The sequence below is a fragment of the Anarhichas minor genome, unplaced genomic scaffold (assembly GCF_050575085.1).
Source record: "Anarhichas minor isolate MPS153535 unplaced genomic scaffold, ASM5057508v1 ptg000040l, whole genome shotgun sequence".
In the NCBI taxonomy this organism is placed as follows: domain Eukaryota; kingdom Metazoa; phylum Chordata; class Actinopteri; order Perciformes; family Anarhichadidae; genus Anarhichas; species Anarhichas minor.
Window position 1 is genome coordinate 1,976,715 of NW_027466486.1, and position 18,216 is coordinate 1,994,930.

At 39.7% G+C, this 18,216-nt stretch overlaps 2 protein-coding genes across 2 annotated transcripts; one reads left to right on the plus strand and one right to left on the minus strand.

The window, feature by feature from the left end:
• Positions 1 to 2,921: 2,921 nt before the first annotated feature.
• On the plus strand, positions 2,922 to 13,383 carry pygl (phosphorylase, glycogen, liver). Its single transcript, XM_076107983.1, has 20 exons — positions 2,922 to 3,231; positions 3,806 to 3,907; positions 4,061 to 4,139; positions 4,543 to 4,646; positions 5,411 to 5,542; positions 5,914 to 6,025; positions 6,288 to 6,370; positions 6,574 to 6,711; positions 7,200 to 7,292; positions 7,659 to 7,805; positions 7,903 to 8,066; positions 8,984 to 9,098; positions 9,235 to 9,336; positions 9,853 to 10,000; positions 11,121 to 11,179; positions 11,281 to 11,422; positions 11,546 to 11,753; positions 11,836 to 11,970; positions 12,201 to 12,267; positions 12,583 to 13,383. The coding sequence occupies exons 1-20, from the start codon at positions 2,989 to 2,991 to the stop codon at positions 12,769 to 12,771; spliced, it is 2,562 nt and encodes an 853-aa protein (XP_075964098.1). The 5' UTR covers positions 2,922 to 2,988; the 3' UTR covers positions 12,772 to 13,383.
• Positions 12,928 to 17,550, minus strand: LOC142968190 (lysophosphatidylserine lipase ABHD12-like). The gene is made up of 12 exons (XM_076107984.1): positions 17,253 to 17,550; positions 16,064 to 16,166; positions 15,724 to 15,843; positions 15,506 to 15,536; positions 15,372 to 15,417; positions 14,956 to 15,085; positions 14,813 to 14,850; positions 14,612 to 14,691; positions 14,059 to 14,141; positions 13,791 to 13,869; positions 13,555 to 13,688; positions 12,928 to 13,443 (listed from the first exon to the last, which is right to left on the minus strand). Exons 1-12 carry the CDS (start codon positions 17,353 to 17,355, stop codon positions 13,416 to 13,418), a joined length of 975 nt encoding a protein of 324 aa, XP_075964099.1. The 5' UTR covers positions 17,356 to 17,550; the 3' UTR covers positions 12,928 to 13,415.
• Positions 17,551 to 18,216: the final 666 nt, after the last annotated feature.

The following is an 18,216-nucleotide window of genomic DNA, read 5'->3' on the forward strand; positions in this document are numbered from 1 at the left end:
CTACAGCAGCTTCGCTTCATTCTGGCTTTTTTACTGTAGGCGACAAAATCCTGGTAGTTTTGTAATATTGTTATTGAAATGATCTATTGCAAAGAGGTGTATAGCTAAATAAGTTATTGATGTTCAGAGTTTTTTCAAAGAGAATTCATTATTGTTCCTTTATTTGATGTATAGTTATTACAGAAGGAAAGAAATCTTTTTTGTCGCTTTAAAAATGTAGTTTGGAGTTTGTTCTCAGACCAGTTTGTGTGCCACTAAAGCAACAGGAAAGGTGATGATGTACTGGGATGTTGTGGCATCACATTTGGGCAACAGCCTCCTCAACAGACAACAATTTCGCAAGCAGCTCTGTGATGCTGTAATTCGGCACAGCAGTGCTTTGACCGAAACGCTTACTTGATGACGTTTTGCAAGTATAATGTTTACTATGTTCATCATTTTAGTTTAGCATGTTAGTGTGCTAATATTTGCCAATTTGCGTTGCACACAAAGTACAGCTAAGGTGCTTAGTGTCTTTAGTCTTGAAAGGTATTTCATCATAAATAAAAGTATTGAAAGTAAATTAAAATTATCCCAAAAGTTATTACAATGCAACCTGCGGGGGACATGAATGTATATATCAAATGTCATGGCAATCCAACCAACAGTTGTTGAGACATTTCACTCAAAACTACAAATGTGACCATCATGGTGGCGCTAGAGGAAAAGTCAGGGGATCATCAAAGTCATTAGGATTCATCCTCTGTGGACCATGAATGTCAGTACAACATTTTTAGCTGATCAAACAAGTAGTTGTTGAGATATTTCTCAGGATAAGTGAGAAGTTTGTCCTGCTGGTGGCACCAGAAGAAAAGTCAGGGGATTAAGAAAAGGATAGGATTCATCCTCTGGGAACCATGAATGTCGAAAATTCATAGCAATCCATCCGATAGTTGGACGAGATGAGATATTTCAGTCTGGACCAGAGAGGTGGACCGACCGATTCACATGGCGGTCCCCAGAGAGTTGTCACGAGTAGGGCTAAAAAAGTAACTGAAGTCAGACTGTTGAGAGGTCAGTTTGAGGGAACTGTTGCCCTTCAAGTTGCCCAGAAACTTTTCCCAGTGCATCGTCTCCCTGGGAAGTACCGTACATGTCTAGCAAACACACAAGGTGCTATCCTGTGTGTGAGCTTCATGGGTGTGCCTTTTCCTCTCTTCAGTACCAACAAGAGATATGAAACTTTGCTACAAACTAGATTCATTGCTTCAGCAGAGTCAACTGTAACATCTGTGATGCCTGACTTCACCTGCTGCTACGTATTTTTTCTAACGGCAAAAGGGCAAACTCAACAATAACCATGTTTGTTATGAATATAATAACCACAGTATCGAAGGGGAGATTACAGTCAGGTGTCTTTCTTAACTTTATAAATCCTCTGTGATTTTATTTCCCCTGGATTAATATTGATTGTATATAATCTAATAGTGAGGTATGGCTGCTAAAATGGCTGCACACAGTAAACTATATAATTTTCAGTATGATATGTGCATGTGTTCTGACAGTGATAAACCAAACTACTTCAGCGTTCAGCAACTTGCACGGCCTTTGCTGCAAGGCTGGATACAAGCTTTGATTTATGCAACATTTAATTGGTGGTTTTTCAAGTTGAGGCTTTTGTCCGGCCGTAATCATAATAATAAAATTACAAAAGCAGCCCATTGAGAAGAAGGTCACTAGACTTTGATTCATTCAGAGACAAGTGCAGCCATTATCACAGCATTACACAACCTCAGATTCCAGGACAAATAAACAGAATGGCTTTGATTCAGCAAAATAGTTCATCAAAGGGATTCTACACATCTCCAGTAGGAGATGACACACACACGTCTGTTACTTTTCAACACAAATTATCTTCTCATTGAACATTTTCTTTGTTAAATAAGTGGTCATATCTTTTGACAAATAACATAAATGTGTGTTTCTGTACTGGACATATGAGAGGGATGATTATAAAAAGTGTGCGATTGTAACATTTATTATTTCTAAACCAGCCAAATCCACTTTATAGATATTAAACTTCGACATGGGGATAATTTAAAGTCCATCATACAGCCTCGTCAAACTTTTATGAATTCATTATAAATTACACACAGTCGCTGGGCGACACTGGGTGTTATATATCCAAATGTACATACATAAATGGGTGTGTGTGTGTATGTGTGTGTGTGTTACCTGCATTATAACCTCATTTTAACTCCAAAGTGATTATTTTTAACCTGTTTGATCCGAGGTGGAATGTCATCACTCGCTATTATTATTTACAATGATGCTGAAATATGTCTATGGAGAATTTTATGAATATGAAATGAACATTGTTATAACTTTTATTTTAACACAGCAGGATTATTATGATTATATGTCTATCATTGCCATATTACTGCTATTATTATGATGAACTGAAGTGTAAAATGAGCCTCTGTGTTTTTTTGTATGTGTGAATATTCAATAAATAGGTGTCAACAAGGTCCTATTTTGTCTGTCTGTCTGTATTTTACTGTGTCACAACAGCGAATCAAAGTAGATTTAATGTGGCTTTTTCAGTTGAAACCCCTTCTACACACAGGTGATCCCCATTTTATCTAATTATGGTATATATATATATCCTTGTATCTGTCTATCTATCTATCTGTATGTCTATCTATTTATGAAAATGTGGGCAAAAAATAATAAGAATATGCAATTCAATATGACTGTACGGATTAAAGACTTGTCCCAACTTAACCTGCATAAAGCTGTCAGTCCTTCTTATCTGTAGTCTCTTTGTACACCTCTTCCTGCTCAGCGGGGGCCGGCCGGTGGAAACACCCTCCCCCCTGCACGCACCAATGGAAAGCAACAAAAGGAGGAGACTGCTGCATGAAAATGAGCCACCATCTTACCTTTCAAATTCACTTCCAGCCAGGACAACTTGACAGTAAGACACAGGACAGACCCGCTGGCCCGAGCATGGCGACACCACTCACCGACCAGGAGAAGCGCAAGCAGATCAGCATTAGGGGGATTGTGGGGGTGGAGAATGTTGCAGAGCTGAAGAAAGGATTCAACCGTCACCTGCACTTCACCCTGGTGAAAGACAGAAACATTGCAACACCCAGGGATTACTACTTTGCCCTGGCTCACACAGTGAGAGATCACCTGGTGGGGAGATGGATCAGAACGCAGCAGTTTTACTATGAAGCAGACCCAAAGGTAAAAAAAAAAAAAAAAAATGCAGCTAAACTACATCTCAAACTGTAAACCTACAGTGTATATATATATATATATATATATATATATATATATATATATATATATATATATATATATATATATATATATATATATATATATACCTTCTTAAAGTACAAATATAATCTATTCTGCTCACTTACACTGCATTTCGAATCATTTTGTCTTGGAAGAAAACCATGTAATATTTCTTAAGAGCATATTTTTAAGAGTATTTTATTTATTTATGGGAAGTAGTCTTGTGCAATGTTTTTTTTTCTGTTCTTAAAAAAACTTTCCAGAATTACAAGAGGTTCATTGTTTTTAAGTCATTGCATCATGTTTACGCCGCTAGGAAAATGTTTGCTTGTTCCAGTTTAATTGAGTTACTGCTCGGCTCTAAACTGCATTTTCTGCCCCTTCAAGTCACAACCAAAGAAAGTATATCACAAATATTAATTTGTAGTTTCATTTTTGATCCGTACAATCTCTAAAAAGATTGAGCCTGTGCTGAGAAACATGTTTTTTTTTCTTCTTTTCTTCTCCACATGTCCAGAGGGTGTATTATCTGTCTCTGGAGTTCTACATGGGCAGGACGCTCCAAAACACGATGATCAACCTGGGGCTACAGAACGCCTGCGATGAAGCCATCTATCAGGTCAGACTCAAGTTAACAGGAAATAGAGGCCATCGGCAACCACAAATGCACATATTCAACACTCCTAATGACTTTGCTAGTCTTGATAACCTTTTGCTTTTTCATAAAAAAAAAAAAGTCAACAGTAGGCTTGTGTGTTCCCCTCTGCTGTAGCTCGGCCTGGACATGGAGGAGCTGGAGGAGATGGAGGAGGATGCCGGTCTGGGGAACGGAGGCCTGGGCAGACTGGCAGGTAAAACAAGACTGCAGATGTTTGTGTTTGAGGGAGAGAGATTGTGTTTTATTTTAAATCACTCCTCCTTTCTAGGGAAAGAAGCAGAAAAGAAGGCTTTTTAATATAGCTTTTAAACTGACAGTAAATGAGTCAAAAACAAAAAGGCAAACACGTTATCTCTCTTACAACAATACTCTATCATTTTCAGGCTATTTTGGTAGTTGGCCATCAAATACCTCTGTGTGCCTGTTGAATGTTTGAAGCAACTTGCAGCCACAGAAATGTTGCAACAAAATGAGCATTACGCCACAAACTGTCATTCTGTGTCTCAATTCAGCCCTGTAGAGTTAGTATTTTTGTGTTTTATTTTATGTTTAATTGTGAAGTGTTTTTTTATTTTTTATTTTTTTTATGCACACAGCTTGTTTCTTGGATTCGATGGCCACCTTGGGTCTTGCAGCGTACGGTTATGGCATTCGATATGAATATGGAATCTTTAACCAGAAGATAAGAGACGGCTGTCAGGTAACTGTAGCTGAATAATGTGCAATTATGTACATTCTACAAATGTCAGTTCATCAAAACGCTATTGATCAACTCTAATACAGTCTTATAAGCTTTGTTTTGAACTAAAATGACTAGTTATCTCCCTAGTTCATAGATCCTTTCTTATCTTTAAAATTCAGGATTATGTTGGTGACCCATGTTCATGCAGTTTGTTGTCCGAGTGGAGCGGGGCCAAAGTAGACATCAATTAGGTCAGAATACATCCCAAGCTAATCATTAACAGTAACTTACACGCACTACAGTGGTGCAAGAGCTGGTGCTGGTTGGTTTTAAATGAAAATGCATATTGCGTATCCTCTGACAAGAGATCCCCCAAACTAAAGACTTGCCCTTTTTAATTCTCCTGTTTATTTGCTGTTCAAGACCTTCAGTGTAAGCATGCACTTCTGAACACTGACCTGGATTTAAACTCACTGGGGTGGATGAACCTGTCTAATCCCTGCTGCTAGTGGACAGTAACTGTATCGAAAGTTGGTGCTTTTTACTGTAATGTAATGGTGATCCTGACTGGCCTTGATATAACTTTGTAACTTGATTAAGTCACAAAAGGGAAGTTTTTCTTACCTCAATCTGCTGCATACAGAGGTCAGAGGTCAGATAAGGTAGACATCACTACATTATTGTTTTGCTCAATGCCTCTTCTTTCTATCTGGACACCTGCTACTCCATCATGTAATATCGTATAAAATATTTGTATCTTCACTCTGTCTGACATATTGTAGGTGGAGGAGGCAGATGATTGGCTGAGGCATGGAAACCCGTGGGAGAAAGCCCGTCCGGAGTACATGTTGCCAGTTCACTACTATGGACGGGTAGAGGAGACAAAAGATGGCTCCAAATGGGTCGACACTCAGGTACTGAAGATGAGTTTAGATGACTCCAAAAAAATGACCAAAAAGAGACACAAATATCGACACAGAGATGCAAAACAACCACAAAAAGCAGCAAAGCATCTACAAAGAGGCTCAAAACGACTACAAAGAGGCTTTAGTTTACTTGGAGTTACAAATGGCAGCTATTCATTGATATTATTTAATGTCAGACATTTTTTTGAAGCTTTTTTTCTTTTCTTATTAACGCAGGATTTACATGCGAGTCTTAACATTTACTGTCATTTCTTTTATTCGGTTCAAAAGGCTCTAAAGCTGCCTCTGGGTGAGATAACGGGCTTTTATTCTGCTGTGTGTTCCTGCTGACTCACTGTTTTCCCTTTTCATTCATGCAGGTAGTTTTGGCGATGCCCTACGACACGCCCATCCCCGGCTACATGAACAACACTGTAAACACCATGAGGCTGTGGTCCGCCCGTGCCCCCAACGATTTTAACTTGAGAGACTGTGAGTGCTGATTTCTGATGTAAACCCCACTTTTGCAGAACGGTTTGTGTGTTTCCTTTTTAGTTTTCAACAGACGCACTTTACAAGGAAGAAGGGAACTGCTGCAACACTGGCGCCTTGCATAAAGATGTCTGTGTTGCCAAATATCTCAAATGTTGTGGTTTCTTTGCTTTTGGTGTTTCAATTTGACTTTAGATAATCCTATAATTTATATAAATATTATAGCATCAGTGTAACTAAAATGCACTTAATCTGTCGGTAGTCAATGTTGGAGATTACATCCAGGCTGTTCTGGACAGAAATCTGGCGGAGAACATCTCCCGTGTTCTTTATCCCAATGACAATGTAAGTTGAATATTTTGCCATGAAGCACATATATTGACGTGTGTGTATATATGCAAAATACATTTTAGGTTTATACTGATTGATGCCTGAATATTTTTGCATCACAAGATCATCTTCTCTAGTGTTTGACACACTGAAAATCGGTCCAAAAAATGTCTGCTGTACTAAAGGCGTGGTCTCTCTGTGGTCTTTACGTGTTGTAGTTCTTTGAAGGAAAAGAACTTCGTCTGAAGCAGGAGTACTTTGTTGTGGCGGCCACACTCCAAGACATCATCCGCCGCTTCAAAACCACCAAGAAGGGCAGTCCTGTCCGAACCTCCTTCGAGAGCTTCCCAGAAAAAGTAAGCTACAAAAGAGCGGAGAGGGTCAAGTATTTGGAAACGGGTTACTTCACTTCTTCTCTTCTTCTCTATTGGCCAGAGGCAAACGGGTGGCAATTGCGGCAAGATCTTGACATCTTTCTTTGTCTTGTACAAATTTGTGGTGCAAGCTCATCTTCCTGATTTAAGGCCTTGTCAAACAAGGAAATTGCGTTTTCAAAATAAAAGAGTAAAATAGACTCAAAAGAAACAAAGATAATGCATTACCATGAAAAGTAGTGTGTCATTTGCACAGCTTTGTCAACTGAAAACAGAATGTGTTACAATAACGGTAGACATGATGTTTTGTAGCGCCAAGTGAGAAACCCTGCAGATATAATTTTGTGTCTTCAATTCAAAGGTATTTCAGATATTAAACACCTGCTTTTCCCTTCAGTGTTTTACGTTATTCAGCTACAGTTGTAGCAGGTCAATAAGATGCTGACTGTACAGAATGTCGTGTTTTCCAGGTCGCCATCCAGTTGAATGACACTCATCCTGCCATGGCCATCCCCGAGCTGATGAGGATCTTTATTGACATTGAGAAACTCGACTGGGACACGGTGGGTGACAGTCAGATTTGGTAGATTTGAAGCCAACTATTTTGCTCACTGAGAGTCAGTCAAGTGCAGGAATAAATAAGGAAGTCCTCGCAAGTAATACAGAGGAAGTTAAAGAACTGAGCATAACAAGTGAAACGGATATTCCTGTGTTGCGTAATGGTCATGCACAATGGAGGACGTCAGGTAGGTTAAAAAATATAAACCCAGGTAGTTTGTTAATGCAACATTTGTGCTGTAAAGTAGCTCAGACATGGAGGGAAGGGACCATATCAGGAAACCGGTAGACTTAGATTAGGTTGCGAGTAGTTCCAAAGCTCAAGTGTGATGTGTAATCAGAGAAAATAAACTCCCCCTCCTCCTCTGCAGGCCTGGGACCTCACTGTACGCACCTTCGCCTACACCAACCACACAGTCCTCCCCGAGGCTCTGGAGCGCTGGCCTGTGGAGCTGCTGGAGAAGCTGCTGCCCAGACACCTGCAGATCATCTACCGCATCAACCAGGTCCACCTCGATGTACGTGCAGCGGCTCAGACACGGCAGAAAGACAAAGACTGCGTTTTATTCACTGAACACGCCTGTGACACATCATGTGAATCTGATCTCTCTGCAGAGGATTGCGGCTCTCTATCCAGAAGACGTGGAGAAGCTGAGGAAAATGTCTCTGATTGAAGAAGATGGATGCAAGAGGGTGAACATGGCGCACCTGTGTATCGTGGGATCTCACGCTGTCAACGGAGTCGCTCAGATACACTCCAACATCATCAAGACTGACGTGTAAGCCTCTTTTCACACACTCCGCTTCAAAACATAAATCTATGTACAAAATAATGGACTGCATTGACTTAAGGAAGCAGATAGGCAGACCGCTAAAACAATTGCGAAACGCCATATGAGTGTGACCTCATAGATAACCACAGGATTGAGTCATCTCCCCTGTTACACACTCTGAACAATAACTGTATGATGGGAGCTTGAAAGGTAGGACTGCTGTTAGGAAACCAAGATGCAAAGACACAGAACAACAACAAACAAACAGCTAAAAACTCCCCAGAGCTGTGAGAAATACATATTACCTGATGAGTCGGCCATCTTTGTTGTTATGGTAAAGCCCCACCAGTGTTTTTGCATGTTTTAGTGTATTTACTGCAAATCACATTTACATCACGGTTGTCTATTCTTATAAACAATTCCATCGTGTGTTACAAAGGTCAGCAAATTTTATGGATAAGGAGGTAAAACAAACATGGTGGTATGCCTCTTTAACTACCTGAAACGCATATATCCACTATTTAGATCTTTCCATTATTTTGTTTATGATGGACGAGTTTATAGTCCTATAGTGTATTTTTTTTTTTTTTAAATTATAAAGCAGGTCTATGTGCTATATAAATACTATAAAAGTATCAAAACGCTCAATCCATGGAGAAATACACTCTTATTCAGAAACTGTGCTTTTAAACGAGTCGTCAGGATTTCTGTACGGTTGTGATGTCGCAACGTTTCAGACTGAGGGTGAATTCAGGGATATCCAGACAGGCAGTGTGAGGAAAAATAAAGAGTTTTTTTGGAGCATTATAGCGCGTAAACATGTTCCAGTAGAAACCCAAAATACAAGTATGAACCTGGAAATTAGCATAACATGTCTCCTTTTAGGTTCTTCCTCAAGAACATTTCACTTTCTTCTTCTACAGATTTCGCCATTTCAGTGAACTCGAACCGGAGAAGTTTCAGAACAAAACCAACGGCATCACTCCCAGACGCTGGCTGCTGCTCTGCAACCCCGGACTGGCTGAGCTCATAGCTGAGGTCTGTTTGAGCTGCCTGAGCAGTAAATAAATGATCTAGCGCCAGGAGGTGCTGTAGCGAATCCTCAATAATATACTCCCCAGCTGTCGTGTGATCGAATCTTGGCTTAGCTTTTACAGTCAACTTTCTCTCTCAGGTCATTGGGGAGGATTATGTGAAGGACCTCAGCCAGCTACGGAAGCTGAATGACTTTGTTGACGATGTTGTCCTCATCCGAGATATCTCTAGAGTGAAACAGGTAACAAAGTACAATTTTTAAGTACTTTACTTTTTTCTATTTTCAGTTATTGTATACCTCTATTCCACTGTGTATCAATAGATTCAGAAGCTTTGTCTGGTATGAAAGTAGTTTATCTGTATTGATAAGTCTTTCATAGCATAGGAGTTCCTGTTTTTATGTATCTGATGATTGCATTATGTTGCCATACATGCATAGTGGAGGCTTTGTCCTAAATGTCCTGTCACACCGTGAATCTAAACAATTCAACATGAATAACGAGGGGCCATTTCTGTGTGCGGTACAAACCATGGGTATAGTTGTTTATCATTCCTGCACGTCATTGCATGCAAAGTGATTACAATCTGATGTGTTTTTTCAGAGCAGCATTGTGTTTCGCAGCTTTAGAGTCAGTACGTGTCGGTACAGGCCAGACCTGTGATTCAGCAGCTCCGCCTCGATGAATAAACCCCCCCCCCCCCCCCCCCCCCTTTTTTTTTTTTGTTGTAAAGTCACGTAGTTCTGATTTTCTCACAGGACAACAAGGTGAAATTCGCCCAGTACCTGGAGAAAGAGTACAGGGTGAAGATAAACCCGTCGTCCATGTTCGACGTCCACGTGAAGAGAATCCACGAGTACAAGCGGCAGGTCCTCAACTGCCTGCACATCATCACCATGTACAACCGTATGTGAATGACTCTTTACTAAGTGCCAGAAGCAATACCAGTTTCACGAGCAACAACTGTGAGCGCTATATTACATGACACAATCTGACATGCCCTGACGTGGAGAACACCCCCCCCCCACACACACACACACACACACACACCCCACCCCCCAGGGGTGCACCAAGCAAGTTAAAACTAACACTAAGAATGAGATGCATCTGCCTTTTTTAAATCCAGTGTGGGAATTTTCCCTTGCAATCATCAGACTGTGATGAACACAAAATCACTTTCATCAGCAGTCCTATTCAGTGCAACATGCAATTTACAATTAGCGGACTTTGCCTGCATCTGAAACCATGTCCTTACTTTTGAATATTCCCAGCAAATGTTTTGAAGTACATTTCATAGAAATGGCAATTCGGTGTCCTTAAATTCCATAAAAGAACAGAATAAGAATTAATGCAACAATGGATAGTAATTGAAGTAAGGACCGATCATCACAAAACAAGAATCTGCAGCCATGCTAGCAGCTCTGTGCGGCTGTATTTCCTAACATTAGCACGCTAACATGCTCACAATGACAACGCTTGTATGCCGATGTAAAGCAGGAATTCTTAGATACATTTACCATCTAAGTTTAGCATGTTAACATGCTAACGTTTGCTAACAGGACTAAATACAAAGTACAGATAAGGCTGATGGGAATGTCATTCGTTTATTTGGTCATTAAAAAAAAAAAGTTTAAGCTGATGTAGCTAAATCAAATGTTAAGCCTCCCTCAAAGCCGTTTTTGCTATTCATGGGGACATAAATTTATCGTACTACATTTCGTGGCTATCCTTCTGATATTTATTGAGACATTTTACTCCAAAAAACACAAATGTCAAACTGCTTGTGGTGATAATTGAAAAGTCAGCAGATCCCCAATGTCGGTAGGATTCATTCTCTGTAGACCATCAACGCCTGTACAAAATACCACTTCCTGGTGTTTTGTAACCCACGTAGTGATTTGAGAAGTAATAGTATGTTAAAATCAATCCCCTGACTTATTTGTAGTCGATGCAAATGTGAGAAATGGTACTGTAATGTGTGGATTTGTCACTTTTAATAAGTTTGTCATTTTCTTTGTTTCCAAAGGCATCAGAATGAACCCCACTGCACCCTTTGTCCCACGAACAGTGATCATCGGGGGAAAGGTACCCGCTCAGTCGCAGCACAGATGAAGTCCAGTAAACAGGCCAAGAGTGGCGTGATGTTTTAGTTTTACAGTAAGTCTGTCTCCTGTCGCCCTCTGCAGGCTGCTCCTGGGTATCACATGGCGAAGATGATCATCAGGCTCATCACCTCAGTGGGTGATGTGGTGAATAATGACCCTGTGGTGGGAAACAAGCTGAAGGTCATCTTCCTGGAGAACTACAGGGTCTCTCTAGCAGAGAAAGGTACTGTCGCCTTTTATTTTACACCTGCAACAAGCGCAAAGCGCATTTGAAGGGATACGTTTCAAAAATCCTAAAAGAGAAGGACAATTCACCGAATAACTTAAATGATCTGCTCTCCCTCAGTGATACCTGCCACAGATCTGTCGGAGCAGATCTCCACTGCCGGCACTGAAGCTTCAGGAACAGGAAACATGAAGTTCATGCTGAACGGCGCTCTGACCATCGGCACCATGGACGGAGCCAACGTGGAGATGGCCGAGGAGGCTGGAGAGGAGAACCTGTTCATCTTCGGCATGAGGGTGGAGGACGTGGCTGAAATGGACAAAAGGGGGTAACGGAGTCTGTTTTTTACATTTTATGGCTCTCTTTATGTTGTCAAAACAATATTAACTTTAGTTTTTTGTTTTTTTTAGATATGATGCCATGGTATACTACAAGAGGATCCCAGAGCTGAAACATGTGATGGATCAGATCACGAGTGGATATTTCAGCCCCAAAAATCCAGATCTTTTCAAAGACCTCACTGACATGCTCTTCAAATTTGACCGGTGAGCCACACGCTGATATATTCTTCACTTTCCACTCTAGTTTCAGTCACTTTAAGTTGATTAATTCCACCCTTTTTATGTTTTTATATGAGAAGCAAAGGTCACAGAACTGCTGATTGATTATTTTTTCTTCTAATGATGGATGTCAAACCTTTGTAGACTTGTTAAGGTTTTTTGTTGAGTTCAAGTTGTCAGACTTGATGTATTTATTCTCCCTTGTCTCTCTTCAGTTTCAAAGTGTTTGCAGACTTTGAGGACTACATTAAATGCCAGGAGAAAGTCAGCAAGCTCTATCAGGTAACAAGTCCCACCAGAGACGGACTAAATCGAACTTGTCAGGAGGAATATTTATTATATTTTACCTTTTTATTCTTTTATTTTTTTCTTTTTTTTTTGTAGCATTTAAATAAAAATAAAAAAGTTATTACAAAGAACTTTGTAAAAGGCAACACAACTGTCAAAATGAACTAGAAACACAAAATGGTCAAGCAGGAAGAAAAAAAACAATTACGTGAAGAATTATCACAAAGACTACAAACCTACAGAAGAAGAGATGCAACAGAAGATATAAAACCTATAATATATATATATTTTTTTATTCTTCTCTAAAAGAATCCAAAGGAGTGGACGAAGATGGTGATCAGGAACATCGCTGCCACAGGGAAGTTCTCCAGCGACAGAACCATCACAGAGTACGCCACCGAGGTGTGGGGCGTCGAGCCGACCGACCTGAAGATCCCACCTCCGAATGAGCCGAGAGAGGCCATTGAAGAAACGGCCAGAGCTCTGAAGAAAATGTGAGGCTGTCTCACAACCAAGAGCTGCCTTAAAGTTTACAAATCATTTACTGTTCCTTTCCCCTGCTGGCTTTTTACCTACAAGTCAATGAACTTTTTTTTTTTTTTTTTTTTTTTTTTCCAAGAAATGTGGGTATTTCAGAAATCACATCTGCACTGGTTTAAATTTTCTGATCACTTTTTTTTTTTATTGTCAAAGTACTTGCACAAAATGTCTGTTACAGTCCTTCAGCACCAACACATACAGAAAATCCAGAGTCAGTGTGGAGTGCGAGGTCAAATCATTCCTTCATATTTGACATCTCAGGAATTCAGTAGGATGTCGGTAACAGAGCAGCTGACTAAACAGATTTTTTTTCTTTTTTTTTTTATTACATTCCTGCCACTTCATGCTGCAAGTTCTGAGAGACAAAGCAGGCAGATTAACACAAAAATACATATGAGTCCATATCAGTACAACTTGGCTAATGAAAGCTACAAACCTACTTAATTTGTGATCTGCAGTATTTTTGTTCCAGTGTTTTAATTAAAGCGTAATGTCAAATGTAAAACAGTGCTTTTTGTTTTAGAGCAGACGCATGCATTTTGTGACAAAAATAAATAAAGTTGGAATCTATCAATTACTTCTCTGGAGGAGGAAGAGACGATCTATTGACTCAGGTTTTGTAGAAATTTCCTGCAACCAAAACAGAATATTACATTTATTTCCTGTTGATGCCTAAAGGAATTTTGGTTAATGGACAAGGTTTACAAGAAGTAAAAAATAAAAACACAGTAAACAACCTACCTGACAACATTTGACAGATTGGGATCTAAGTAGATCTTATTGTGGGAGAATCCAAGATTTTCACTGTAGGAAATCATTTCAACCTGAACATCTGTGTTGTATTCTTTCTGAGCCTGGAGGGATAGCTCGTACAGCTGGGGACAAAAACAATAAAATTAATTCAACAAGGAAGCAGCAACACCCACTAGGAAATGAAGTAAACAGTCAAAGGAAGCGTTCATAATGGCCTACTTTACCTTCAGACCCATGTGATGAGGTACAACATCGTCATCCTTTGAATGCAGGATAAGTAGAGGGCTGGTCAGGGTCTTTACACTGGAGATGTTGGGGTCAAATATATATATTCATAGTCAGAGATGGATTTGATTATCTGAATAAAATATATAATGCACCATTTTATCATGTTCTATTGCAGGTATCTCTGTATTTATTTAAAGGTGGCGAAGGCTGGAAACCCTACAAAATGAATAAAACAAGTTTAGGCTTTCATTTAAGTGTACTTACTTTTTATCGCTAGCAAACACAATGTTGTTCATTGCCACAATGTTCCTAAGCAAGCTCTCAAATCCTGGAAGGAACATGTATACCTGGAGGAACACGGGGTACAAAGTGTTGAAATATTTAGCAATTTCCTGTGTACTGTAATAACATACAAATACTTGCATAACAGAAATTGTTGTGTGGTTTAACATCAGTCAACTTTCTGGATGTATCTCCGTATGGATGTAGATAAACGGAAAACCTTTAATTGCAAATCAGTGATGAGAAGTGTTAAATGAGCTGCGTCATCAAGTGATTTCAACATGGTAAACATGTATATATTGGTATCTAAATAGATTTTTTATTTGAGGCCTTATTACTTATAGATTAAGCCCTCTTTGACTTTTATTGCACGTCATCCCGCTTCTCTATCCCCAGTGTTACTTATCACTCAGCCTCTGAACAATCTCAACTGTCTAATTAAGAATCTCATTCTTCTGAAACTAGAGAAAGTGTGTTTTCATGGAGTGGTAAACGCCCTGAGCGGCTGCAGACAGACAAAAATGTAACAACTCACCTTAGTGAGCGGATAGTTGACGACAACTTCTCCCATAGTTGTGAACGGAGCTTGAAGGATTAAAGCATCAAGAACAGACCCTGATGTGTTTAAGAAAGTAACAAAAATGATTAGAAACCGATGATAAAATAAACCAAAAATATGGATGGATAAGGTATTAAATGATTTAAATCACTGTGAACTTTAAAGTCTTTAGCCCACCTTGTTCTTGGACTTTCACTGCAGTATTGGTTGCCACCCTACAAGAAAAAAAAGAAAAAAAAAAAAAAGAGTATGTTTTTCACATCTTTCCAGATGTCTCTGTTGGCGTCATGGACAGTGGACGTTACTCAAAGGCTACTGACCCAGTGCCGAGTGAGTGTCCCCACAGACAGACAGGACCTCCTCTGCTGTGTTTCTTTACCCAGTGGAAGAGGAAGAGGGCGTCACTAGTCAACCCAGCTTCACTTGGCTCCCCGGTGGAGTCTCCAAAACCTTTATTAGGAGACATACAAACCTTAAAATGATATACTATGTATTGACTGACAGGACAATACACCAATAACATGATACGTACTCTATTTTAGACCTAAATAAACAATCTACTACCAGTGTGTGTAATAATAATAGTAAAGATTGCATTTTTCTCTTCTCTTCTAATGACAAAAGTGTCAATGTTTTCGAGTAATCCTCATAAAACTAGGACAAATCCAGGACCCTAAAAGAACACATGTGGTTTTATTTAGCAGAAACACGATCACATGAAGCATCAGCATCTTACCCCTGTAGTCTAAAGATAAGACATGATACCCTGCAGCACTTAAAATCTGCAACACACAAAAATACTGAATTTGATCCAAAGCTAAAAGTCAGAACTGATCAAAACTGAAAAAAGCTTTGAAAGAGAAACTGTACCTTCACCAGTTCCACTCTGTGATGTATGGCCCTGCACAAATGACATGAGAGCAATGAATACAAACAAACAAGTGGCTTTCAGACTCATTTACTTTGACCCACTCTGCATTGTGTTCATTGTGCCTGTGGATAAACCCAGGGGCCTGAGCAGTCACGTGTCACCCACTAAACCCATTAGGATCAATTCAAGGGTCCCTATCCTGCCGCTCTCATCCCACCTGGTCCCTAAGTTGCCATGGAGATAGATAATAACAGGGCGGCCGTCTCCCAGAGTTTCCCGGTACCACTCAGGGCTTCTCCCCATGGCCTCGTCCCATTGGCTGGCGGGGAGTGTATGCCTATGAGACAACAAAGACAGAGAGCGAGGGAGGAGAAAGTAAAAACAAAAAACGCTTGTGTTTTGAAGCATACAGTCGTTTTGTGATCTTGTGCAGATTAATGAGCAGATTGGGGTTCTATTCACTCAGGAGCCACTTGTACCGAATATGCACGCGCTCGTGGTATTTTCAAGCACTGATGCAATTCAAAGGACAAAACAGAAAGCAGCAAATGACCTACCAGACACCCACTGAGACGCCCTCCTCTGTGTCCAGGTAGAAGTTGCATGTGTGGTTCAGCACGGCTTCAGGTCTGCTAAGGTCCACAAACAATGGAAACCTCACTGCAGCAGGCAAGAGCACACAAGGTCAGTAGGATTTTTGGTATTTAGGTAGTATTTTAGCATATCCCAGCAAAGTGTATCACATAATATTTCATTGTATTATCATTTAATGATTCATTTTATATTGTATTGCATTGTATCACATTAAATCGTATCACATTGCATCGTATTGAATCATATCGTATGGCATTGTATCGTAAAGAATAATGTATTGTATTGTATCCAATCATTTCATATTGCATTGTATCACATTGCATTGTATCAGATTGCATCATATCCAATCATCTCGTCTTGCTTTGTATCAAATGTAATCGTATTGAATTATATATTATTGCACTGTATCATAATATATTTATAATCAGATAGTTTCGCAAAGAATCATATCGTTTTGCATTGTATTTATATTGTATCGTGTTAACTATCGTAAATAAATATTTTCAGAAATTTAATATTTTGGAAAAGTAAGGACCAATCTCTGGCCACCACTTGTTTAGCTATATTTAAAATATTAATATATTTGTGACTTCATATCAAATCAAACTGTGAATATTTGTAGGTTTATGGGTCTTGTCTATTTATTGAACCTTTACACATATGAATTAGTACAATTTTCACAATGAGAATAGTAAACGGTAAATAGACTTTGTGTTGTGCCTTTGTAGTCCAACCACTCAAAGCGCTTTACGCTACATGTCATCATGCACGCTTTCACACACACACACACACACACACACACACACACACACACACACACACACACACACACACACACACACACATACATTCATACACTGCGGGCAGATGCTACCATGCACGGTGCCACCTGCTGTACAGTGTGCAATAGTGTGTGATAACATACAGTGACATCATTTTCCCTGCAACCAAAACACATAACTTTAAGCTATTTCAGATGAACACACTGAGTGTTTCTGCACAGACATTAGAATAGGAACATCATACATTAATTATCTTGAACAATGTAACCGCAACACTGCGTATGACCCCTTTGGTTACCTTATTAGCATTATGTTGCTCTAGCTTTTTGTTCTATTGATCATGTGGTGACTGGAAACACGCATTACTTACACAGGTGAGAGAAGATGATATGGCCCAGGATCCAGGGGAATAGGTAGAGGATGACAGGCGCTGATGCGTAGACAGCGATCAGAAACAGCGCAGCTCTCTTCATTCCTGCGTCAGGAGAAAGTGCTTTCTATCTGTAGCAACAAATTTCAGTGTGCTCCCTTTTCCTTGTTTCAATGGTGGACTGAGAGAGAATGCAGCAGAGCTTTCGTCCTGACAGCATGAATGTTGGGAAATACAGAAGAAAACAGGTCAATGCTCAATTGAAACTAACAATTCCCTCTGCTGCTAGTGCTTCACATTTGATACAGTGGGTCAAACACGCCAAGCTAAAGAACACACCCAGCTGACAGGTCAATGTTGCACTGCAAGGCATTGTGGGTATTGGAGTTCTTTGAACAGTGGCACTTGTGATATCGCATGTAAAAATGCTCCGTTGTGTCCTACATCCAGAAGTTTACTTACGTAGAAGCCCTGCTGTATTATCGAACAATGGCAAAAATGAAAGGACTCATAATCAAGAGTGGCCCTTAATTGTGTTATATTATTATATTTTTGGATTATATATTATTGGTGTGTTGCTATACAGCTAAGCAAGATTCGAATGTCCTTTATTTATATTTCCTCATATATTTCTTTATAAGAGCAGCTGCAAGGGAGAAACTCCCCCCAGGATCAAACGAGTATCTGATTGTGATTATAGCTGGTGGTGGTGGGGTTCATTTGAAGTACTCTATATACTTCTGGGTAATCTGATGCATACATTTGTTGATCAGATGCATTGTGTGTTAAATCTTTTTTTTTCAAAGTATCTGCAGCCGTCAATCGAATGAAGTCGAGTATAAAGTAATCATTTTCTTTCTGAAATGTACAGTAGTGGAGTAGATAATGGAAATATTTAAAATGCCATTACATCACTGGGTTTAGAGTTTTATTGTAGCCTCACAGACCAACCAGCACATGTCCA

Coding starts and splice junctions, on each gene's coding strand:
- LOC142968190 (XM_076107984.1), bottom strand. CDS start 17,355: ATGAAGAGAGCTGCGCTGTTTCTGATCGCTGTCTACGCATCAGCGCCT. Junction 15,537..15,723: donor CATGGCAACTTAGGGACCAG/GTGGGATGAGAG, acceptor TCATTTGTGCAG/GGCCATACATCACAGAGTGG. Junction 14,142..14,611: donor TCAACTATCCGCTCACTAAG/GTGAGTTGTTAC, acceptor GTGTTCCTCCAG/GTATACATGTTCCTTCCAGG.
- pygl (XM_076107983.1), top strand. CDS start 2,989: ATGGCGACACCACTCACCGACCAGGAGAAGCGCAAGCAGATCAGCATT. Junction 7,293..7,658: donor AGAAACTCGACTGGGACACG/GTGGGTGACAGT, acceptor CCTCCTCTGCAG/GCCTGGGACCTCACTGTACG. Junction 11,971..12,200: donor ATGCTCTTCAAATTTGACCG/GTGAGCCACACG, acceptor GTCTCTCTTCAG/TTTCAAAGTGTTTGCAGACT.